We start from the raw sequence: 24,751 nt of genomic DNA, 5'->3' as shown, positions 1-24,751 counted from the left end.
TTCTAATTGACAAACAGCTGAACAGGAGCCAGCAGTGTGCCCAGGTGGCCAAGAAAGCCAACAGCATCCTGGCTTGTATCAGCAATAGTGTGACCAGCAGAAGTAGGGAGGTGATAGTGCCCCTGTGCTCTGCACTGGTGAGGCCACACCTGGAGTGTTGTGTCCAGTTTTGGGCACCTCAATACCAGAGAGATCTCGAGGTGCTGGAGCGAGTGCAGAGGAGGACAACGAGCTGGGGAAGGGCCTGGAGAATAAATCCTGTGAGGAGCGATGGAAGGAGCTGGGACTGTTCAGTGTGAGGAGGAGAAGGCTGAGGGGAGACCTCATCACTCTACAGCTCCCTGAAAGGACGTTGTAGAGAGGTTGGTGCTGGTCTCTTCTCCCAGGGAATTAGTGACAGAACAAGAGGGAACGGCTTTAAACTGCACCAGGGGAGATTCAGACTGGGCATGAGGAAAAAATGTTTCCCAGCAAGAGTGGTCAGAGAGTGGAATAGGCTGCCCAGGGAGGGGGTGGAGTCCCCATCCCTGGGTGTGTTTAAGGGCCATTTGGATGAGCTGTGGGGGGATGTGGTGTAGGGGAGAACTTTGTAGAGTCAGGCTGAGGGTTGGACTCGATGATCCCGAGGGGCTTTTCCAACCTGAAGGATTCTGGGATTCTGTGTGAGATGAGATTTACATGTAGCTATCATCAGCGGCTGGATCCGGCTCTGGAGACCGTGGTAGGAAATGCTGCTGTCTTGTCTCAACTCGGTGAACTGGCATCTGGTCATCTTCAGGATCTCAATAGCAGGTTTGTCTTGGTGGTCAGCAAAGGCAGAGCACTTTCCGGCAGGAATTTCTGGCTTATGCTGTCTTGTCCTAGACTTTGCCTTGCTTGTCTTAAAATGGTAATTTTTCTACAAAGCCTAACATGACAGCTGTGAAATCTCCGAGCAGGCTGCAGCCGGCACGTCGGCTGGGTTTTATGTCAGGTCACTGGGTTTTTCTACGCTGTCTGAAAGTGTCTGTGGTTATTGGTCCGTGCAAAGTCTTCCCGTTGCTCGAAATCCTTGGAGAAGGCTTTGGGGGGGGTGCAGAGAGGACCTGCTCAGAGGAGCTCCTGCAGCCACCCACACAGGACTTGGCTGTGCTGCCAGCAGGCAACACCTCTGCCCCTGCTTCACCAGGGAGGGGTGTCAAGAGGAGGCTTGAAGGACAAGCAGGTGGATCTTCTCTGACCATCAGAAGAACTTTCCTTGGACCACCACACAGGATTCTTTGAGGATAGGGGGTCTTTACTGAAGCCCCATCTGCTGTGAAATTGTGCCCAAGTTCTTTCTCAAGACCTGAGCTTTTCTTGCAGGTCTCCCCTCGATTCTGCAGCGTGGCGTGATACTGGAGAAGATAAAATGCAACACTTAAATATTTCTGGATTAAGTGTAGCTGAGCTGAAATAGCTGAGGGGTATTTCCTTACAAACCAATCCCTGAGCTGAGCCGGAGTTGTGTGGGGTCACGGCGTGATGGTAATGGGTCCTGTCAGGTGTGTCGGGCAGAGCAGGGCGGCTGCAGGTAAATGCGGAGCTGTAAAACACAAACTCCTCTCCCTGGTGCAGGCAGCAGCCATTTTCTAACTGCAAGAGCCCAAAACAGCAGCTTTGCAGTTTAAAAGATGGCTCCAACGTACAAAATGTGTGTTTTGAGTGTTCAGGGAGCTGTTTCTCAGTGCCTTGAGTGAACGAAACCACAATTTTGTTTGCAATTCTCTCAATTTATATCCTTTATCTGAAGACATTGGTAAGATTTGCCATGCTCGGTTTGGAGCGCAGGTGGATCAATGACATAAGTCTCTGCAGCATCTGCTGCGCGGGGATTTTCCAGGTCCCTGCAGGAATTGTCTGCCCTCCTCCAAAACAAGCCTCTGCTGTGAAAAGAAAGTGAGAAAGGACATGGAGTTACTTCAGAAAGCTGTGCAGGAGGGCTGCAGCCTCGAGCAGATCCGAAAGACCTTCCTTCCCAACATCTTACCCCTGTGCTCGGCACTGGTGAGGCCCCCCCTCGATGAGTGGGTTCAGTTTTGGGCCCCTCACTCCAAAAAGGCCCTTGAATGACTCGAGCGTGTCCAGAGAAGGGCAACGGAGCTGGTGCAAGGTCTGGAGCACAGGTGTGATGGGGAGCGGCTGAGGGAACTGGGGGGGTTTAGTGTGGAGAAGAGGAGGCTGAGGGGAGACCTCCTGGCCCTCTGCAACTGCCTGAAAGGAGGGTGCAGAGAGGGGGGCTGAGTCTCTTGAGCCAAGGAACCAGCGGCAGGCCAAGAGGGAATGGCCTCAAGCTGCGCCAGGGCAGGGTCAGACTGGCTCTTAGGAAGGATTTCTTTGCAGAAGGGGTTGTTGGGCGTTGGAATGGGCTGCCCAGGGCAGGGGGGGAGTCCCCATCCCTGGAGGGGTTGAAGAGTCGGGTTGACCCAACTCTGAGGGATCTGGTGGAGTTGAGAACAGTCAGTGTGAGGTTAATTCTTGGACTGGATGATCTTCAAGGTCTCTCCAACCTTGGTGATTCTGGGATTCTGTGATTCCGTCTTGCCTCCAGTGATAGTGTAATGCATGAAATTTCAAGCATTTCTTCACTGGAAGCTTGGATTTTCCCAGCTGGATGACATCTCCATGCTTGGTGTGAGGATGCTGCAGGTGCTGACTACATTGAGCATGTTCCTTTCTATCTCAGGGCTTGGGTGTCAAGGAGTTCTTCTGCAGATGGGTCGACATCACGCCAGCAGACCAGCTACATGGTGGGAAGGGGAGCACAAACCTCCTGCATCCCTGTGCCAAGAGGTTCTCCTCAATTTAGGAGCACTCCACCAAGTGCCGGTGGTTACACAGGCCACGAGCTCTTGCATGATCTTGGCCTCGGTGCAGGTTCAGGCAGGGTTTGTGGGATGGGCTTTCTTCCGGGTTGCCATCTTTTAAAAAAACACAACTTGAATTGTTTTGCTTTGAGGTTGGAGAAGGGTTATTTCAATGCATTGGCAGAGGAGGGCTGTGACCATCGCTGCTGGGGTGCGCAACTCATTATCCAGCTGATGAGCCCAAGTGCTGAGGGCTTCCCACAGAAGAAGGGTGTGGAGGATACGTGTAAACCCCATGTAGCTCCAGGAACGCCAATTTAACATTTCTGAAATTGGCAATAAATAAGTTCTCCCCCTTGTTGCCTTCTCCATCTGCTGGTACCAGCAAACCAAACATTTCTGCTTCCTGAACGGCTGCTCTTGAGGTCTAGAAAACCCTCCACAAGCAGCCAGAGTGATCTCTGCAAGCACAACCTTCTCCTCTGTGTGCCTGCTGTGGAAGGACTTGTTCTGAAACAGCATTTGGTGTCCTTTACACCTCCGTCGTGTCTTCATCTAGAAATGGGTGTCTTGGTACTGCCAATATCCTGAGGTTGGAACAAGGCCACCCACGGCTTAAACGCTGGTTTTACAGGTTAAATGCGTAAAGCTTGGTCAATATTTAATGCTGAGATAACCACGGGAAGAGTTTTGCAAAGGATGTGCTGGGTTCTTGGTGGCCATATCAACCCGCTCCTTTCTGATATGTGCTCCCGACCGATCTTGGCATGAAGGCCTGGAGTTGGGAGCTTCTGGGTGAAGGTCCAAGGGCTGGAGCAGCTCTGCTATGGAGAAAGGCTGAGAGTGTTGGGGGTGTTCAGCCTGGAGAAGAGAAGGCTCCAGGGAGACCTTCTTGTGGCCTTTCGATATTTAAAGGGGGCTTATAAAAAAGACAGAGACGCTTTTTACCAGGACAAGGAGCAACGTTTTTAACCTGAAAGAGAGTGGGTTTAGATGGGACATTAGGAAGACATTTTTTACGATGAGGGTGGTGAGACACTGGACCAGGTTGCCCTGAGAAGTTGTGGATGTCCCCTCCCTGGAAGGGTTCAAGGCCAGGTTGGACGGGGCTTTGGGCAACCTGGGCTAGTGGAAGGTGTCCCTGCCCATGGCAGGGGGGTGGAACTGGATGATCTTTGAATGTCCCTTCCAACCCAAACCTTTCGATGATCCGATGAAGTTTTTGCTCTGCTACAGTAACAAAAAAATAGGAGGAATTTGCTGAAGCCTGGAGTCTGCTCCCCGACCGCTGTTACCACATCGGGTAGTCTGCGTTACACTGATCTAGATCAGCCCTAAATAGCTGCATCGACCCTCCCATCACTGAAGGGCAAAGAGGATGGTCTGGAAGCCCTCTACCCTGCCAGCCCCCAGCGCTGCAGGGACATCATCCCACCCCCAGGCCACGACATACCACTGCAAATCCTTTTCTTCCTGGTGTTTTATCCGAGGGGTGTTTTGTGCAAGCATTTGTGTGTACAGCCAGCGGGCACAGCAAGGGGCGGGGGGGGGGGGGGGGGGGGGGGGGGGGGGGGGGGGGGGGGGGCAGAGTTCCCCCCTGGCTCTGGTGACCGGGAGATCCTGGAGCAGGCTCAGAGTAGTCCCACTCACTGCTACAGGGATGCTGCCAACCTGGGGAAGGGAACGTTTGAGGAAATTGTAGGTATTATTGAAATGGAGATATTTTTTTTTCCCTCTTATTTGCTGCCTGTAGCAGAACAGCCACATCCCTGCTGTTTTCCTCGCCGTGCTCATTTCTTTCTTCCCTCCTTCCCCGTAAGCCTCACAGAGGAGGTCACTGGGTTATATTTCGGTGGACGTTTGGGCCCCTCACTCCACAAAGGCCCTTGAATGACTCGAGCGTGTCCAGAGAAGGGCAGCGGAGCTGGTGCAGGGTCTGGAGCACAGGTGTGATGGGGAGCGGCTGAGGGAACTGGGGGGGTTTAGTGTGGAGAAGAGGAGGCTGAGGGGAGACCTCCTGGCCCTCTGCAACTGCCTGAAAGGAGGGTGCAGAGAGGGGGGATGAGTCTCTTGAGCCAAGGAACCAGCGGCAGGCCAAGAGGGAATGGCCTCAAGCTGCGCCAGGGCAGGGTCAGACTGGCTCTTAGGAAGGATTTCTTTGCAGAAGGGGTTGTTGGGCGTTGGAATGGGCTGCCCAGGGCAGGGGGGGAGTCCCCGTCCCTGGAGGGGTTGAAGAGTCGGGTTGAGCCAGCGCTGAGGGATCTGGTGGAGTTGAGAACAGTCAGTGTGAGGTTAGTGGTTGGACTAGATGATCTTCAAGGTCTTTTCCAACCGAGGTGATTCTGTGAGATTCCACCTTACTGAACGAACCCAGCGAGATCCAAGGCCGTGACCTTCAACAGATGCCACTTTGACCACAGCCTTGACCTGCTGCCAGGGCTGTGCCAGCAGACCACAGCATGGGCTTCCAGGGGCCACCTTGCGGTCTTTTACGTAGACCTGCTCCAAACTACTGTTCCTTTGGCCTCCACGATGGAGCACGGAAGAAGGTCAATACAGTTTTGCTAATAGGTGCGGTGCATGTTTGCTTTGCTCTCCTGTGTCCTCTCAATTCCCATTTTCACCTTCTTTTGGACACACCTTGCGCAATAAAAGGATTCATGTCCTCAGGACATGGGATAGTCCAGGTTCCAGGTGAGCAGGGCTGGGGCTCAAACTCTTTCTTTTTCTACCCAACAGCCTTCAGGCAGTCCATTTCAAACAGCTGAATCCATCACAGCTGAGTTGCTCTGAAAATTTTTGGTTTAATGATTGCCAGGCAGCCCCCCGGCTTCATACGCTTCTGCTGGTTCCATGAGATCCTAAATTTCACAAACCTCATCAGGCATGATGCTAGGGAGGCTGCTAATTGGAACCATCGGGTTGGGGGCAGACAGGCAGCTTCGTCTGCAGCATGGGAGGCAGGGTGGGAATGGCCTTTCAGACTGTAATTAAAGCCGAGAACTCGCTGCAGGAAATCACTTTCCAGGTCATGCGTCTTTCTCCACCGCTTTCACATGCTGCAAGCAGATTGCGCCTCGCACGGAGGCTGCACACAAAGCCGAGCTCCCCAATTCACTGTCTTCCAACATCTTTTTGTCATGTTTTATCCATGTTATCGAGTTAGCCGGGCTCATTCCCACCCATATAATAAGAAAAGCCCAGCGCTCTTGCTCTCCAAGGGAGATTCTCATCTGCAGATGCTTGGCATCACCATGGATTTCTCCTAATGAGTGTAGTTGGTCAAAGAGCAACTCAGTTGGACTAGGTGATCATTGTAGGTCCCTTCCAACAGAAATATTCAATTCTGTTCATGCCTTTATTTGCGTTTCTTGCAGCGCCCCTAAGCAGGTCATGAGGATCATGGAAGTCAGTTGGGTGAACCCATGTTTCTGCTGCTGGGTATCCATGTGGATGCTGGCTGAGTGACCTCTTGTGATCACCTACTGTAGGTCACCAACAATTGCCGCCTTCTCTTAAGTACTGAGAGAAGATTTCGCAGATGCTTCTGCTCACCTTGTCACAAGAAACTCAAGTATTGAACCACTTCTGGGTGGGCATCGTGGCTGGTGTTGGCTCTTCTGGCCAGGGGTCTAGAGAAGTTCGTAGAATCATCAAAGGGTTTGAGTTGGAAGGGACCTATAAAGGTCATCTATTCCAACCCCCCTGCAATGAGCAGGGACATCTTCAATGAGATCAGGCTGCTCAGAGCCCCATCCAACCTGACCTTGAATGTTTTCGGGGATGGGGCATTGCCCAGCAGGGACCAGCAATTCCCTTGGTCAGCCAGAGCATGATGGACATCTTTGCAGGGATACCCCTCCTCCAGCTGTGATCTCTCAGCATCCCCATTTTGTCTGGATATTTGATCTCCCGCAGCTGGGAGATCATCTCACTCAACTTCTTTTGGCTTCAATTTTCTTTCCCCCTTACCCGTGCCGCAGGCACTCGGGTGCTGGCCATGCCGAGTCTCGCCCCACCTGATTAAATCTTCACCAGATTAAATTTTTAATATGACGCTGTTCAGAAAACCATCTCCCGGTCTCGACGGGTGTCACCGACTCCTTTATTAATTTGCAATCTCTCACCGTGCTCCCGTGCGCTTATTGCGGTCCAAGCGGTAATGATGTGAGCCAAGCTCTTGGGTGATGAACCATCTGAAAAAGTACACGGATATTTGGAGACAACTGTGAGCGGAAAATGCATTTCCAGCATAAAGCTAAAGGCAGCTCAAGATTTAACTCCCCTTCCTCATACCATTCTCAAATATTTTAGAGAAAAAATGTTCATATCTTGCATTTCTTGCTCTAAGCCAGGGTGGAAGATGAAATTGGAGACAAAGCGCCCGGTCTTGTTTCTTTTTAATATCCTCTCCTTGAATTCTCCACTCCCTGCTGCAAAACAGGACTCCGGATTAGACAGATATTTGTCTAATGCAGCCAAGTGCTTACGTAGATCATCAGACGCAAAATACGGTTTACGTAACTGCAAAGAAAACCATCTTTTAACTTTTATTAGAAGCAGTGGCTGTAATTAAGAGTATGAAGCCTTGCAGGCCAGTGATTACAACAGCGGATTAGGTGCTGGGATTTCATTTCTATTCCTGGCTTTCCCATCGAGCTGTGCTATTTCAGTCGTCACTTTCTCTTATTTTAAAAATAAAAGCTATACTGCTTTCCAAGCCGCTGTGAAATGGTGCCACTTCCTATCCTAGGGGGAAAAAAAGTGCTTTATTTATTTTTTTTTTCTTTTAGTTTAGTAGATGTTTCCTGCTCTGCCAGAAGTTCCCATGCTAAAGCTACCAGAAGCAAACTTGTGTCTCTGCTGCAGCTTTTGCAATCCACATTTTAGGATATTAATGGAAAAATCACCACCCCAACTGGGGAGAAGGTCCATGCTGGGATAGGGCTCCCACCAGGAAAAAAATGCAAAGCTGCCTTTTGCAAACACCGCCGGCTCCGAGTGAGGCGGGAGGTGAGAGGCAGCTCCAGATGTGCTGCTCCTCCAGATGTGCCGCTCCTCCAGATGTGCTGCTCCTTCTCGTACGTCACTGCGGTACAAAAGCAGCTACTGGCATTTCACGCTCCAGGGTTGGTGTCGGTGCTCCTGCTCCTGATGCTCTCTGCAGTTTTGAGGTTTGCTGCTCCTTTTTTGTGGCCACCGAGGGTTTCATCAGCCGGGGAAACGTGGGCGTTGCGAGTACCGGAGCCGACGGACCTCGCGGTGCACGTGCTCCACATGTGCTGAGAGGAAGCCTCACCGGACAGCAAATGTCAGGAGCTTTTAGCAGCATCTGCTCTATCTCAGCAGCACGTTGAAAACCTGGCCCGGGCATCTGTCTTAGCGATTGTCATAAAAGACATTTGGCAATCGGTTTTGGAATCTGGCTTTGGCATAATTAGGCTCGTACAAGATCCCATTAGTCAAATAAGGGATTAGCCCGGAGTCCTGAGTCCCAACTGCATTTGGGCAGGTGATGGGGGGTGGCGCAGGAGGATGGGAGCCAGAGGGTGCGCTCATCTTGTGGCATTTGGATTTGATTTTTTTTTTCCCCCTTATTAAATTGTCTTAATTTCCTTAGTCAAGGCAGCGTAGGGCTCAGGAGTAACGGTCAGGCTATGAGCACCCTCGGGCTCTCGGTGTACATGGCGGGGTGCAGCTGCATCACGTGCCTGGTGCAGGCAACATGGGCCAGAGCTGCAAGTGCTCGACATGTTTTTCTGGAGCCTGTTCTGGTACGAGGGCCAGGCTGGTCGCTGCAGGGGGTTGTTCTGGAATAGCTTCAGCATCTGAAAGTCAAGTTTTCTGAGCTGTAGCCTCAGGCTCCCTTGAAGAGCCACAGAGATCTGGGGTTAGTGGGGAGATATCTTCCCACTGGAGTAAAAAGACTGTGTTGATGTTTATTGTCTCTCAAAGTAGACTAACATGTTGCAAGGCCTCCTTTTTTTCAGGAATAAGCATTCAGATTGACATTTATTGAGTAATAATAATTTTGTTTGCATTTAGGATAATGCATATAGTATTTTTATTGCATCTTAGTCTAATGCAAATCATAGAATCATCGAATGGTTTGGGTTGGGAGGGATCTTTAAAGGTCATCTAGTCCAACCCCCCTGCCGTAAGCAGGGACATCTTCAACTAGATCAGGTTACTCAAAGCCCCGTCCAACCTGACCTTGAATGTTTCCAGGGATGGGGCATCTACCACCTCTCTGGGCAACCTGGTCCGGTGCCTCACCACACTCATCGTAAAAAAATTCTTCCTTAAATCTAGTCTGAATCTATCTTCTTTTAGTTTAAAACCATCACCCCTTGTCCTATCACTACAGGCCCTACTAAAAACCCTCTCTCCCTCTTTCTTATCAGCCCCCTTTAAGTATTGAAAGGCTGCTCTAAGGTCTCCCCGGAGCCTTCTCTTCTCCAGCTGAAGCCCCCAACTCTCTCAGCCTTTCCCCCCAGCAGAGCTGCTCCAGCCCTCGGACCATTTCTGTGGCCTCCTTTGCACCCACTCTAACAGGACTATGTCTTTCCCATCCTGAAGACCCCAGAGCTGGACACAGCAGTCCTGTACAGCAGTACCACTGTCTCTAAACATGGCAAAGCCCTAGAAGTCACAATATCAACGGCACGTGGTGAAGCGATGTGTGTACGGGCAGCTCCTGCCGAGTGGATGGTGTGGCGTGAGGACATCTTGACATATTTGCTATAATTTCATCATCTCCATGAATGTGAAGATGCTCAGCACTGATTTGAATTCATTTTTGGTGCATTGGTTGGACCCCATTAAACACCTGCTAGACTGCTGCCATTCAGAATTGAAGGGCTCTTTGTTTGGTTTAGTTGAACTGACTTTAGGGGCAACTTTAGAACGTGAGTTACAGCCATTTTTAATTTTAGAGGAGGGTTAGGTTGCTTCTGGTAAAATAAATGGGCCCAGAAAACTAAATATATTGACTTAAGTACATCATGTAGTACAACTTAGACAGGACTGGGATTTGGGTACAGAGCCTTAGTCCTGCTTAACCTCCCAACAGAAGCTGAAGGAAAGAGAAATATATTGAAAGCACTTAAAACATAGTCTTGAGTAAGGATTTTGCTTCAGCTGTTTGTCCACCTACAAAAGAGAAATGGATATTGCCAAAATTATGGTTGCACCAGCCGCACCATGGTTTTGTCTCCTTTTCATGGATGGAAGAGCACATGGAGGAAGATGTAGTGTGTGTCTCTGCTACGGACGATGTCCTTGCTGCTGTGGGTGATGGGCTTTGTATAGTCTTGCCAGTTGTCTCAAGTTGTGACAAAGTAGTGCTCATTTTGGTTTAAATATGTCTTCTGATGCCTCTTTTGGTCTTCAGCTTGGTTCACCTCTTTTGGTCTTCAGCTTGGTTCACCTCTTTTGGTCTTCAGCTTGGTTCTTGCAGAGATGCAGGCTTTGGCCATGTTCACCACTTTTTTTAAAATAGAAGACAAGTGAGGGTGTGGGCAAGAAACGATTGGGTTGGGAAGGAAGAGGCTACTCAAGGGAGTGCCATACTGAGGGTGGCATTAGGAGGAGTATGGTGGCACCTGCAAGGGTGGCGGCCAAGGGAGGAGCAACCTGCCCACAGCCCTAGGGAATTAAAGGTTGGTCAGCATTACCTTGATCATGGAGCAAGTCCTCTTGGAGAAGCCATTTCTGCAGATATGGATGATGCAAAGGTGGTTGGGAATGGCCAGCGTGGATTTACCAAGGGTGAGTCATGCTTGACCAACCGGATTGCTGTCTGCGATCGTATGACTATGTAGCTGGGATGATGGGAGCATCTGCCTTGGCTCTAGCAAGGATTTTGATGTATCTCACATGGCATCCAACTTGTGTCCAAGTTGGGACATTAAAATCGAGACAGGGACACTACTAGGTGGGTCTTGTCGGGCTCAGAGGGTGGTGGTTAATGGTTCATACCCAAACTGATGGTTGTCTGGGAGGGAAGCTCCTCCCAGGCCCATCCTGGGACCTATCCTGTTCCATACCCTTATCAATAACCTGCGGAGGAGACAGAAGTCACCCTCATCTGCAGACAAGCTTCTCTACTGATGGCAGGGCTGACGTTCAGAGGGACCCAGAGGAGTGAGGACAGGCTGGGAAGAACCTCCTGAAGCTCAGCAAGACTGGGCGTAGCAGTCGGGATGGACTGACCCTCCCTGGGCAGTGGCTGGCTGGGTAACAATTCTGCTGAGGATCCAGGAGTCCTGGGGAGGTGAGCACTGTGCATGGGTAGCAAGGGAGGCTGGTAGCATGCTGGGCCATAGGACCAGGTCCATAGCTGGTAGATGAAGGGAAGCAATTATTCTTCTTTAGACCACAGCTGGGCAACTGCAGGTAGTTTTGGGTTCTCCAGGACAAGAAAAACTTGCTAAACTTGAGCGGGTCCAGTGAAGAGCCACCAGGATGATTGGGGGCTGGAGCACATGATGTGTGAGGAGAAGGTGAGGGAACTGGGCTGACTCTGCCTGGAGAAGAAAAGGGTTTTGAGGAGACCTCAGGGCACCCTTCCAATACCTAACGATTGCATGATTGCAGCACTGCCGTAGCAGGACCGGTTGGCCTTTTGGTTAGAGCAGGTTTTGCTTTCTGTGATCAGCTTCTCGCCAATTTCTGGGTATGATTTTACCCATCAGGACTTCTGGAATGCAATTTAGTCCCCGCAGACCCATGAGGAAGCCCTTAATGCCATCCCTCTCCTCCACTTCAGAAACTAATTTAGGTTGAGCTTTCTAGATTATCCCCATATCAGCAGAGTTCAGGAGTTGTTTAAGGAGCTTGTTTTATCTAGTAGCACTTCTGCAGACGTTCATGGGAAACCAGGGCAGAAGAACAACTTGTACCTGTGCTTGCAGCTCAGTTTGCAGCTGGATGAGTCTTGATTTAAACAGCAAGCTGTATCGAGATGTGTAAGCACTCAGGGGCTGCTGAGGAGCAAGTTGCATGTTCTCTTCCACTCCATCCTTTTTTGGGGGAGGACAGCAGCTTTTGGCTGAGGTTGGTTGAAGCTCTTGGCCCAGGCAAAGTCTGGTGGGAACGTCATGGGAAATCCACCTTCACCACCACTACTTCGCTTCCTTGCTGCTGGCATCCCATGTAAATCCCGATGATAAAATCTGCAGCAAGGGCCACCTTCTCTTTCTTTTCCGGCCAAGGTAACAGCCTCCAAGTGTCTAGTTCCCCAAGATACCTTCTTATATCCACCCCCTCCCTGGGCAGCCTATTCCACTCTCTGACCACTCTTGCTGGGAAACATTTTCTCCTCATGTCCAGTCCGAACCTCCCCTGGTGCAGTTTAAAGCCGTTCCCTCTTGTTCTGTCACTAATTCCCTGGGAGAAGAGACCAGCACCAACCTCTCTACAATGTCCTTTCAGGGAGCTGTAGAGTGATGAGGTCTCCCCTCAGCCTTCTCCTCCTCACACTGAACAGTCCCAGCTCCTTCCATCGCTCCTCACAGGATTTATTCTCCAGGCCCTTCCCCAGCTTGTTGTCCTCCTCTGCACTCGCTCCAGCACCTCGAGATCTCCCTGGTATTGAGGTGCCCAAAACTGGACACAACACTCCAGGTGTGGCCTCACCAGTGCAGAGTGCAGGGGGACTATCACCTCCCTACTTGTGCTGGTCACACTATTTCTAATCCAAGCCAGGATGCCGTTGGCTTTCTTGGCCACCTGGGCACACTGCTGGCTCCTGTTCAGCTGCTTGTCAATTAGAACCCCCAGATCCTTCTCTTCCAGACAGCTCCAGCCACCCCTCCCCAAGACTGTAGCCATGCAGGGGGTTGTTGTGGCCCAAGTGCAGGACCTGGCACTTGGCCTCGTTGAAGCTCATCCTGTTAACGTTGGCCACCGATCCAATCTATCCAAGTCACTCTGTAGAGCCTCCCCATCTTCATGCAGAGAAGACCATCTCCTTGGGAAACCACAAGCTGGTGAGCACTGTGACAGCTGGAGCAGGCGCCATAGCTCTGAAGGCAAGATTGCAGCTTGGAGAAACATTTGTCCTCTTCCCAAAAGCAGCACAGAGCCTTATCTTCTGATAAGCCGGGGCAAGCACAAGCATTTGTAGGGGATTTTGCTGTGAAAAAAAAAACCTTCGCATCCCGTATGTGGGGCATAAAGGCAGGCAACGGTAACGATGAACTGACAGGATCATTTGCTTACCTGCAAAGGTCTCCCCAACATCAACACCAATTTTCCTTGTGCAGAGAAGGTTGGGTTGGAAGGAGTACAGCCAGCGGTGGGTCAGCTCCTTGAAGCCTTACAAAATTGCTCTGAGGGCTTTGTTCTCTTCGATGCAAACTTAAATGCAGCTGAAATCATCGGAAAAAGCTTGAAGTGAAGACAGAAGGGTGGGACCACTGCCTGTCCAGGGCTTTGGAACTGCTAAAACCAGTGACCGTAATGTCTTCTGCACATCCTCAACCCCCCCAGGACGGAGGGTAGCACTGCACCCACCCTGGGCAAGGCACTGCTGCCACCGGGGCAGAAATAGAAAGAAGAAAAGTCCTTAATCTTCCAATTTATCTCCTGGTAAGGAGTGTGCTCTCACACTCAGGGTTTATTCAAGGCAAAATGTTTCAGGAGCTTGTACTTATAGTTTTAAAGTAGTGAAGACAGGGATGCTCAGAAGAGCCTTCCTGGGCCAGGCGTGGGCGTGGAGGTAATCCTGCACTTCAGTCTAACTCTGCCTGCACCCAGGGAGATCCAGGAATACATCAGGTCTCCTGGGAGGGGGTGAATATGACAGCAAAAAAAAAAAAAAAAATCTCCAGCTGAGCCTGCCGGCAGTAGCAGCATTTCCAAGCAGGGCCATGGTGCGCTCAGCCTATGCTCTGGGAGTGAGCAGATCCCCTCCAGAGATGCTCCATGGTTTCCAGCTGCCTGGTTCATGGCAAGCAGGCGTGATCTCTGCCAGGGGAGGATTCGGACTTGCAGCATCGGCAGGGCTGTGCTGGGGATGTCAGTGGAGCAGGAGGAGGGAGGGAAGGGGTGCGCATTGGCAGATTGCAGCTCAGGGACCCCTGACCCTGCCGAAGCATCCCCCTCCCTCCTACACTGTCCCCCAAACACCCACTTAGTCCCATCAGGCACTAAAGAAGCTGAAACCATTGGGCAGTGATTGCTGCCGGCTCATTCCCTGTGTTCCAGGTGCCAGGATCCAGCTCCACGTGCCCGTTTTTGGATGCTCCTCCCTCCCTTCGGTTCTTTTGGCAGACCTCAAGGCCGGGTGGTTTTGGCAATGCTCCTGTGCCAGGTGAAAAGCACCCGAGAGCTGTTTGCAGCCGCAGCTGATGGAGCTGTTGCTACAGAGATCTTGCCAAAAACAGCCTCCAATCAGCTCCCAACACCAGTCTGATGCCGAGCCCTGCTTGGAGCCCGGCAAGCCAGCGAAACGATAAATAGGTGTCAGCTTTGCCCATAAAAACCCTGCGTTCAGTCCTGCTGGGGACAGCGATTTGCGGCAATTGCGGGGCTTATTATTTCCCCAAGTCTTTTTCCAAGTGTGTGCATTTTGTGCCGCCTGTGCAAATGTGGTATTTATCCTCCCTTGTGCTATTTCCGACCTTCTCTCTTGTACCTGGAGGTGTGTTCCAGGCAGAGCCATCACTTGGTTTCCTACTGTCCTTTCTCCTGCCTGGATGCTGCTGTGAGCAGAAGGCTTTAAAAGACCAGCTATGGCTCAGCGGGCAGCACCGACCTGTGCCAAGCTGTGCCCAGGTTCACATCTGGCCTTATGGAGCCGTGTTGCCCAGGATGGGCTTAACATTAAGATTTGGAAGGTGTTTTTTTCTCCCCCCAAAAAAATCAGTGTTGTCTGTCTGTCCCCACCGCCACGGTGAGTGCTGGAGGTGCTGGCATCCAGCAGAGATGGAGACAGGCTGTTACGGCATCAGGAGGACCCCCTCAGTAGAGGAAAGGTGTTCTAACCTCAGAAAAGTGTGCATTTTCATCAAATCATCAAATGGTTTAGGTTGGAAGGGACATTCAAAGACCATCTACTCCAACCCCTCTGCCATGGACAGGGACATCTTCCACTAGATCAGGTTGCCCAAAGTCCCATCCAACCTGGCCTTGAACACTTTCAGGGAGGGGGTAGACTCTTGGTTCCTGCTTTGCCCCAGCTGTGGTGGGACATACCCAACTATTCCTTGGGTGCATGCAGTGGGAGCAGAGTGGTGATTACTCTTCTCCCATCGGGACAGACCTTTAGGGTCACTTTCTCCACTGCTAAAACACCAAAGCGGTGAGGTTCAAGCCGGTGGGCGTTAATGCTGATCTCAGCCCACGTTTAGACATGATGAGCAGTTTAAAGATGTTCCTGTAGTGTACTTGGGAGTAAGTGGGATGAGCCAGAAGAGCTTTCATAGATGTTCCAGCTCTCTTGCAGGAAGGGTCATTGGGATATTTGGGCAGAGATGCTTTTCTGCTGCGAGGCTCTTTCCTTCACCCTTTCTCCACAGATTTTTTCCATGGATAGAACAGATGAGCGAGGGATCAATTTGTTTTCCGCGCGAACAGCATGGGCTAAGGCATCCACATCTCTCCAGTGTGACACATCCACTGTGCCCAGCATCGCCCCGACTCATCGGAGGGGGCGAGCACAGCTGGGGAGAGCAGCCATCCCTCCCTCCCATCCAACTTCCATTTAAACCTGCCTTTGTCTTCAATCAAATGGATTTTGTTTCCCACCAGCAGTAATTATCCCCATCCACACTAACTCAGCATCCCCTGGCACATCCAGACTGGCTGGAGCGATGGGCTGAGGCCAACTGGGGGAGTTTCACTAAGGCCAAATGCCGGGTGCTGCCCTTGGGCCACAACAACCCCCAGCAGCGCTACAGGCTTGGGGAGGAGTGGCTGGAGAGCTGCCAGTCAGAGAGGGACCTGGGGGGGATTGATAATGAGCCAGCAGTGTGCCCAGGTGGCCAATGAGGCCAATGGCATCCTGGCTGGTATCAGCACTAGCGTGGCCAGCAGGGACAGGGAAGGGATCTGACCCCTGTGCTCGGCACTGGTGAGGCCGCCCCTCGATGAGTGGGTTCAGTTTTGGGCCCCTCACTCCAAAAAGGCCCTTGAATGACTCAAGCGTGTCCGGAGAAGGGCAACGGAGCTGGTGCAGGGTCTGGAGCACAGGTGTGATGGGGAGCGGCTGAGGGAACTGGGGGGGTTTAGTGTGGAGAAGAGGAGGCTGAGGGGAGACCTCATGGCCCTCTGCAACTGCCTGAAAGGAGGGTGCAGAGAGGGGGGATGAGTCTCTTGAGCCAAGGAACCAGCGGCAGGCCAAGAGGGAATGGCCTCAAGCTGCGCCAGGGCAGGGTCAGACTGGCTCTTAGGAAGGATTTCTTTGCAGAAGGGGTTGTTGGGCGTTGGAATGGGCTGCCCAGGGCAGGGGGGGAGTCCCCATCCCTGGAGGGGTTGAGAGTCGGGTTGAGCCAGCGCTGAGGGATCTGGTGGAGTTGGGAACGGTCAGGGTGAGGTTAATGGTTGGACTGGAGGAGCTTCATGGTCTTTTCCAACCTTGATGATTCTGTGATTCTGTGACCGTCCCCACCGAGGTTTCTGCGCAGACGGTGTTGACAGCTGAGTGAGTCCATCTCGCCCAACACCCATCCAGATGCAGGGAGAGCAAAGATTCGGCCTGGAGCCGATGCCCGGAGGGAGCGTGGAGGGAGCCCAGCGGGGGATCCCCGCAGCGTTCTGCAGGAAGGACGGGGTGGTGGTTGCACAAACCCAGGGGTGGCCAAGCCAGCTGCTCTTGCTTCTCCAAGACAAGCTGAATTTTGGGAGGTCATTAAAAGTCACTCGCTGAGATTTCAGCATAAATGAATAGCTGGTGGAAGCAGCAGGCGTGGAGCTCACTGGAGAGCCGGGGGCAGGCTTGCCAGCTATTTAATATTTAAGCAGCAGCATTGTTAGATTCCTGCTAGCCCGACTTCCCATTGGCAGTGATGCAGTGGAGCATTTGTCCCCTGCCTCCCCCAGTAAGCTATTTTTTCAAGGTTTTTAAGACAACACCTTATGAATTGTACTTGACAAAGGTCAGACTAACAGAGCCACTGGATTAAAAGGAAGAATTTTTTGACAGTGAGGGTGGTGAGACACTGGACCAGGTTGCCCAGAGAGGTGGTCAATGTCCCATCCCTGGAAACATTCAAGGTCAGGTTGGACGGGGCTCTGAGCAACCTGGTCTGGTCAAAGATGTTCCTGCTCATGGCAGGGGAGTTGGACTAGATGACCTTTAAAGGTTGTTCCCAACCCAAATCATTTGATGATTCTATGGTTAAGGTGCTTCTGCAATACCTGTCTCTATCCAGTGACTTAGGGCTGTTGCTTTCATGCCTATTAGCTAAGCAGAGATGGTGGAGCAGAGTTGACTTGTGCCCTTCTACGCAATGACCCCGCTGTTGCGGGAACAAAGCAGCAACAAAATTTTGCTGGTGGGACTTTGCAGCCTGGCACAAATCTGACCTGTGCTTGAACGCAGCACAGTGTGCACGGGCATCAATTGTAGGGTGGCGTTTGCTGTTGGTCTTGCTGGAGTTGGTGGGATGCTCAAAGGTCCTTAGTTTGAGAAGGCAAATAGCCTCTTCGCCTCCTGCGAGCGTCGGTTGGCTGCACCTTGCACAGAGTCCTGTGCCTCTGAACCAGGCCTGCAGGGTCTGTATCTTCAAGCAGGGCTTTTCCAGGCTACACACCGGTAAGGATTTCCCAGGATTAGACTGAAACGATGATTTGATGAGCCTAAAGCAAGGCCTAACCAAAGTCTGTGCCGTTCTTCATGCTTATGGGGCTTTCATGCCATAGCTGATGGCACATCCGAGTCTAGGTCACCAGGAGGACCTTTGTATGCAGAGACAGTGTCCTGGTGGTGCTGTTTGAAGGTCTGCAAGTTTGAAAGTGTTCAAACTTTAAGGTCTGCAAGCTTGAAGGTCTTCAAGCTTTAAGGTCTACAAGCTTTAAGGTCTTCAAGCTTTAAGATCTTCAAGCTTTAAGGTCTTCAAGCTTTAAGGCCTACAGTCTTCAAGGCCTACAGTCTTTAAGTTCTACAAGCTTTAAAGTCTGCAAGGTTTAAGGTCTGCAAGGTTTAAGGTCCACAAGTTTTCAGCCCCCATGACTGCTCCTTTCTGAAACGATGTAGATCTTTGCTTTTGTGGGTCTGAGTCTGACTGCTGAGAGTCTGCGTGGTTTGACCAGTTTCCACGTTCCTGCAGCAGATGAGGTGGTTTTTCTCAGTTTGGACAGAAGCACTTGCTTCCCCAGAGGGATTTGCTGCCTGTAGTTAAGCTGTTCCCCAAATCTGAGCCAACTCTCCCCAACTAATCAGCCCCTGGCCTGGCAGGGAGGCAGGGCGAGTCTTGAGCTACTGTCAGCTTTGTAGGCAGGACAGATGTCGCAGAACTCCAGCCTGTGCCAGGCAGCACCCTCAGCTTCTTGCAGGGATCCTTCACACCAGGCTCCAGGTTTCAGCAGGAAAATGAACAGGCAAAGGAGACCGGTTTTATTTATTAGCAAGACCAAGGATTAAATTCTTGCCTCTACAAGTCGCAGCTCAGCATGTTCAGTCCGACCAGGAGGGGGAGATGCTCCTTGAGCTGTCCCTCTTCCACCTCCTGGGGACAGGGACTCTCGCTGCAGAAGCAATCCCCTTCCTCACCTGGTCCCACGTGGGGCGGTGGCATCCTTGACCCTTGTCTCCCTTGAGATATCGTAGCTTCAGCGAGAGGCACCTTCAGCAAACGTAAAATGTCACGCAGTGTCACAGCCCGTCATGTCCGTGTTTTTGATGACAACACACATGTCATGCTCACCTTGATGCTTCATCAGAGAGCTGTCTGGAAGAGAAGGATCTGGGGGTTCTAATTGACAAGCAGCTGAACAGGATGTGCCAGCAGTGTGCCCAGGTGGCCAAGAAAGCCAACGGCATCCTGGCTTGGATTAGAAATAGTGTGACCAGCAGAAGTAGGGAGGTGATAGTCCCCCCGTGCTCTGCACTGGTGAGGCCACACCTGGAGTGTTGTGTCCAGTTTTGGGCACCTCAATACCAGAGAGATCTCGAGGTGCTGGAGCGAGTGCAGAGGAGGGCAACGAAGCTGGGGAAGGGCCTGGAGAATAAATCCTGTGAGGAGCGATGGAAGGAGCTGGGACTGTTCAGTGTGAGGAGGAGAAGGTGAGGGGAGACCTCATCACTCTACAGCTCCCTGAAAGGACGTTGTAGAGAGGTTGGTGCTGGTCTCTTCTCCCAGGGAATTAGTGACAGAACAAGAGGGAACGGCTTTAAACTGCACCAGGGGAGGTTCAGACTGGGCATGAGGAACAAATGTTTCCCAGCAAGAGTGGTCAGAGAGTGGAATAGGCTGCCCAGGGAGGGGGTGGAGTCCCCATCCCTGGGTGTGTTTAAGGGCCGTTTGGATGAGCTGTGGGGGGATGTGGTGTAGGGGAGAACTTTGTAGAGTCGGGCTGATGGTTGGACTCAATGATCCTAAGGGTCTTTTCCAACCTGAATGATTTTGTGATTCTGTGATCATTTCCACAATTAACATGGCGCAGCCTTTGGCAGCTCCCTGACCACCATCACGTTGAGCTTCCATGTTTCCAGGCAGGGTCTAGTCTGGGCACCATGTGCACCAGCTGCTTCACCTCCTGGCCTCAAGACAAACTAGGACGGTGCATGCTGTAATACCTTAGAGGTGCCTTTTGTTCTGGAAAGCTTTTAAATACCTTCTCACCCACAAAATCTCCCCTTGAAGGTGAGGGGACCCTACCTGCCTGCTCTCTTCAACACAGGAGGTGTGGAGACACCTGCTCCATCCTGACCATGGCTCCCAGTAGAGATGGAGCAGATCTGTGCATCTCAAATATCAGTAACCTTGAGACCCAGAACCAAACCTGGGTCTGCAAAATGTCTTCCAATTATCAAAGATGAAACAAAACAGGACAATTTGGTATCTGCCAACTTCAGCATCCCTCAGCACCTTTGTCCTCCCAAACGGGTTATCTAGTGGAAGCCTGCCACCAGTTCCCTGACTGTCTCCTGCTTGTGGCGTGATATTTCTTTCCAACATGACCCAGACTTCCATTTTTAAGTGCACAGGTCAGCTCGCTGGGTCTTCTTTTGGTCTTGGCAGTCTATGTGCTGTCACCTTCTGGCATCTTTTTGTTCAGAACTTGCTAAAATCACCCCAGAAATAACATGTGGGATCTTAGCAGTGGCAGCAAGGAGTGAGTTTTCATCTCCTGCAAGATGCAGAAGAGCAGAGGGGATGTCCCAGGTGTTACGTTGCCGTGTTGACCCTGACCTTGAAGCTTGCAGCTCATGATGTTGCAGGTGGATGCGATCCTCGCTATCTCATTTGCAGCTTCACTGGTAAGAGCTGATTGCGACGATAACGAAGCCAAGTCTGACTCATCAGTACCTGAATGAAGAGCAATGCCACCCACAGTGTGCCGGCAGCAATTTTACTCCTGATCTGGCTCTGCTGGTGGGATGGATTTGAAGCGCTTTCAGTTGATCTCGATCTTACCGCTTTGCCTGGCATTTTTGGACCACGCAAAGGCTTCAAGTGTTGAGTGTATGTCAGCGACAACTTGCTCATAGTCTGAGGTTTTAATTGATTTATCTCAAAAGGAGGAGGTGGCAGCCTAAGAGAACTTTCTTTAAAGATTATGAGGTGTTAATGTATGTCAAGTCAGCATGTGTGTTTGAGAGCAAGCCGTGGTGTTAAGCTGTTCCATCTCACCAGCCTCATGGGCTGTCTCTGCTCCTGGGCATGTTTTGGAGCTCCAGTTTGGAATTCATACTGGGATAGAAAGTGCAGGAGTTGAGTTAAGACAAGGCTTGTACTGTCCCGTGTGCTGCATGAAATACCAAATTGGGAGCAGAATCTCCCTCTTTAGGTATTTCATCCAGGTTTTGAAGCCAGATGTGAATAACCTCCATTCACCTATGAGCTCACACAGTCCCCACCTCCTGCATCCAGCTGGCACCGGCCAAAATATTAAAAGCCACATAATTCTGCAGCCGCTTCAACAGCCTTTGCTGTGTTTGGAAGAACCTTTGCACGAAAGCGTCTGAAATTCCAGCAGCTGTGCTTTGGCTGAGGAGCAGCTGACATCGTTATTGGGAATTTACGGTCAGCTCGTTTTCTGGTAACTGACTGGCCAGATGCTTGCGGTGCTGCTCTGTGCTCCTCAGATCCTCTCTGTCTGGTGAATATGAGAAGAGATGGAGATTTTGGGAGCCGGTGCCCGGAGGAGACTCCATCCCCTCCTTGCTCCCATATTCCTGTTGCCTTTAGCAAGGAAGGTTTGCCCTGAGATGCAAGGAGACGTGCTCAGTGCCCTTACTTGCAAGTGTTTTGAAAAATATGAGGCCAGAAGGAACTGCTGATGATCAGGTGATTTTTTTTTGGTGGGGAAAGGGGTGCGCAGCAGGTAGCAAACTTCTGGAATTTGTTGCAGTGGGAAGCTGTGGAGGCTGATATTGCTGCATGTTCAGGAAGGGATTAAACAAATTCAAGACAACCTGTCCATAAACACCCTGAAGTGGGTGACTTGGAGGACACCTCCCTGCTGTCAGCCCTAATGCAGGGACTGGGTGCTGGGGGGCATGAGAGCATGGGCTGCAGGCAGCGACCAGGGTCATGAGCTCTCCATAAACAGCATCTCTTGCTTCCATGGTTTGAAGCAGAGTAGAGGGCTGGAAACACTATTGTTCTGACCCAGGGGGACATTTCTTACCTTGCAGATCTTTCCAGAAGGCCCATGAAGTAGGGCAAATGGACAGATTTTTTGTAGTGGTCCTGAAGTCTTTGGTTCCTGGAGAAACCTGATGGAAAGGGGAGTCTCCTTTCAGTCCCACAGCACCAGCACTTTGCACAGATGAGATAGTCCTCGAAGGTTCTCCAGCATGTGGTTGCGCAGGGATGCCACCACCAGAAGGGAAACCTGTTTGGCATGAGGGTCTACCTCTTGCTTGGCTTTTCCTCACTCCAAAAAGGCCCTTGAATGACTCGAGCGTGTCCAGAGAAGGGCAACGGAGCTGGTGCAGGGTCTGGAGCACAGGTGTGATGGGGAGCGGCTGAGGGAACTGGGGGGGTTTAGTGTGGAGAAGAGGAGGCTGAGGGGAGACCTCATGGCCCTCTGCAACTGCCTGAAAGGAGGGTGCAGAGAGGGGGGATGAGTCTCTTGAGCCAAGGAACCAGCGGCAGGCCAAGAGGGAATGGCCTCAAGCTGCGCCAGGGCAGGGTCAGACTGGCTCTTCGGAAGGATTTCTTTGCAGAAGGGGTTGTTGGGCGTTGGAATGGGCTGCCCAGGGCAGGGGGGGAGTCCCCATCCCTGGAGGGGTTGAAGAGTCGGGTTGAGCCAGCGCTGAGGGATCTGGTGGAGTTGAGAACAGTCAGTGTGAGGTTCATGGTTGGACTGGAGGAGCTTCAAGGGCTTTTCCAACCCAGATGATTCTGGGATTCTGTGATCACAAGAACATGTCTGAAGGAGACCTTCCTTGAGGTCTTTCCCCAACATCCATTGCCTCTCTGTTCAGTAAATGTTAAGTACAGCCTCTTTCAGCAGCGGGGTTCTTCGTTAGGAAGCTTCCTGAGCATTAATTCCCTTCCATCCGGGACTTCACCTACTGGGGAGGAAATCCTGGAGCCACGATCTGGGTACAGCACCGGGTGTCAGAGCGGATGCCTTTCTTTTGAGAAGCCACTGGGCATTGTGGAGGAGGAGGAGCACTCATTCACGTGCACTCGAGAGGAAAAAGGGATTAAGCAATTCAACACAGTCATAATTTCAGGGCTCAGAAGTCTCATTAAAATTAGCTTTGACAGAAGCTTAATTTTATTGCCTCTTGCTTGAATAAAATTTTTGAGGTCTATCCTATTAAGAAGATTTGTTTCTTTTCATTTTTTCTTCTTCTGAAACCAACATCTGATCTGGATTTTATTAACACAAGCGTCTTAATGTGTACGTAGGGGGGGTTTAACGCTGTTTCTTCGAAAACTGCTCAAAACAAAGTTATTTCTCCAGATGTTTGCTGTTACGTTTCAATGCAGAACAAATTTCTAATAATATGCTTGGAGCCCCGTGTTTCCTGAACAATTTGCACATCTCCACGGTGAAGGACTGTTAAGTCAAAAAAAAAAAAAAAAAAGACCTTTCCTGTACTTGTTGAGTAAATATTGGCAACAAGTATGAACAATATTGGAAAGCATTGCCCTTAGACCTGGTCGCCTGCCTTGTTGGGAGGTGTTGGAGGGTCTCAGCTTCTGGGCAAGCGTGAAGCCAAAGGGAACATGGAGCCAGAGTGGGTTTGCTCTTATAGGTGAGGCTTTAAGCTGGTGCTAGTCCAAAAAGCAGCGTGTAAATGCCATCCTGCACCCCCAGGTGCTTTTTTCCATGTTTCTCCGGGTGTGCTGAGGTAAGGTGTCTCTTGGAATAGGTTGGTAGCTGTTGGTGCTGTGACCTTCTTCTGGGAGCGAGGGCTCTGCGGGCTCAGATGGAACTGACTACAACGTGGTAGATGAAAATGTGCCAAAAAGGGCTTTTCTGGGGCTTGCCGCCTCTGCTTGTGTTGGCTCTGACCATCTGAGACGAGCAAGGAGTGAGACCGATGCTCAAGGCACGAGGAAGGGCTGCACTTGGAAAGGACCATGGGTGGGACAAAGTTACGAGATATTTAGGATCTGTCTAGGCATGTCCACAGCTGTTCTTCACAAATAAGACTAGTTTAAGGGAGAGTGTGGTGTTCTCAGGGTTTGAAATGAAGCTGGAGACCACAGCCATGGAGGGCTTGGTCATCATGAGCTGAAGAACTGATTAATGACTCAAAGCTTGATGTGAGGAGGTGGGAGTAGGTCCCGAGTACAGAGCCCAAGACTAACAGGGACTGGGAGCACCTCTCTGTGGATGCATCTTCATTAATCCTAAAGTGAAGGAGACTTTAATAAGAGCATGCGTGCGTCGCAGTCACTGTTGGTAACTCCTTGTTCACTGTTACTGTATTGCAGTTCGTCGCCTTCCGGAGTGTTTGAGAAAGAATATGACATTTATCGGGATTACAGTGCAGAAGGTCAACTCCTCCACTACAGGTAGCCAAAATTTCCCTCCGGTATCGGGGTTGGGGGTCTGCAACGTGGCCTCGGTGGTGAGATGGGGGTGTGGGACAGCCCGTGTGCTACCCGTTGACCTGCAGGAACGGGGCAGTGAATAACACTGATGTTTTCTTTGTGCTCTTCTGATCCACCTCCCCATTCCCTTCCCTTCATGTGTTACGTTTTTTAGCTTTACTACCACCCTTAAATAAACCTAAAGATATATTTTGATGGTTCTTTGGAGCAGGGAACATCCGTCCTCTTTATGTGGTGGTCCTTATTTGAGTGGCTCCTACCCATGAATAGAAACTGGAGCAGGGTGGGAGGAGCACCAGGGCTGTCCAGTGATGGGGTCACACCTCAGGGTGAGCTCCTGCTCTGTGGAGTTTCGTTAGGCTCCACCATCGGGCCAGGACTCACCCGCTGCTGCTGATGCACCCCAACGCCTGCCATCACGATGGGGTGGTGGCTTGAACATCTCTCCACACTGGAACTGGTTTCTAGGCTCTTTCTTAGGATTTTTGAATCAACTATAAGCAGGTTCATGTGGGAATGGACTTAATCCACCGCAGCGAGCCCAGCTGATTCTATGCTCTGTCTCCGTAGGGCTTTGGAGGTGAGAAACCCTCCACAGAAATAAACCATCTCTTCCAGCCTGTGGGTCCAACTGCTTTCAGAGTCCATTTCTAAGATAGATATGAGCTTTCTCTTGCTCAGATCAGGATTTCAGGTGCTAGACCAAACCGCCACCTCCAGCTTTCATGGATTTAT

General features: G+C 51.1%; 1 protein-coding gene across 5 annotated transcripts in view; it reads left to right on the top strand.

Moving 5' to 3' along the window:
* The window catches only part of ARHGAP39 (Rho GTPase activating protein 39), a 165,598-nt gene that overhangs the window by 100,136 nt on the left and 40,711 nt on the right, over positions 1–24,751 (top strand). For 4 of the 5 annotated variants that reach the window (XM_074889417.1, XM_074889401.1, XM_074889434.1 and 1 more), the window contains exon 3: positions 23,897–23,977. The exons of the other annotated variant lie outside the window; for it this stretch is intronic. In XM_074889417.1, the coding sequence (XP_074745518.1) occupies positions 23,897–23,977 (81 nt within the window). The remainder of the gene's footprint in view (positions 1–23,896; positions 23,978–24,751) is intronic. 5 annotated transcript variants of the gene reach the window in all.

This window comes from Strix uralensis, chromosome 1 (genome assembly GCF_047716275.1).
Source record: "Strix uralensis isolate ZFMK-TIS-50842 chromosome 1, bStrUra1, whole genome shotgun sequence".
NCBI classification, from domain to species: domain Eukaryota; kingdom Metazoa; phylum Chordata; class Aves; order Strigiformes; family Strigidae; genus Strix; species Strix uralensis.
The sequence above is the reverse complement of the archived record's forward strand: the minus strand, read 5'-3'. Positions and strand labels throughout refer to the sequence as shown.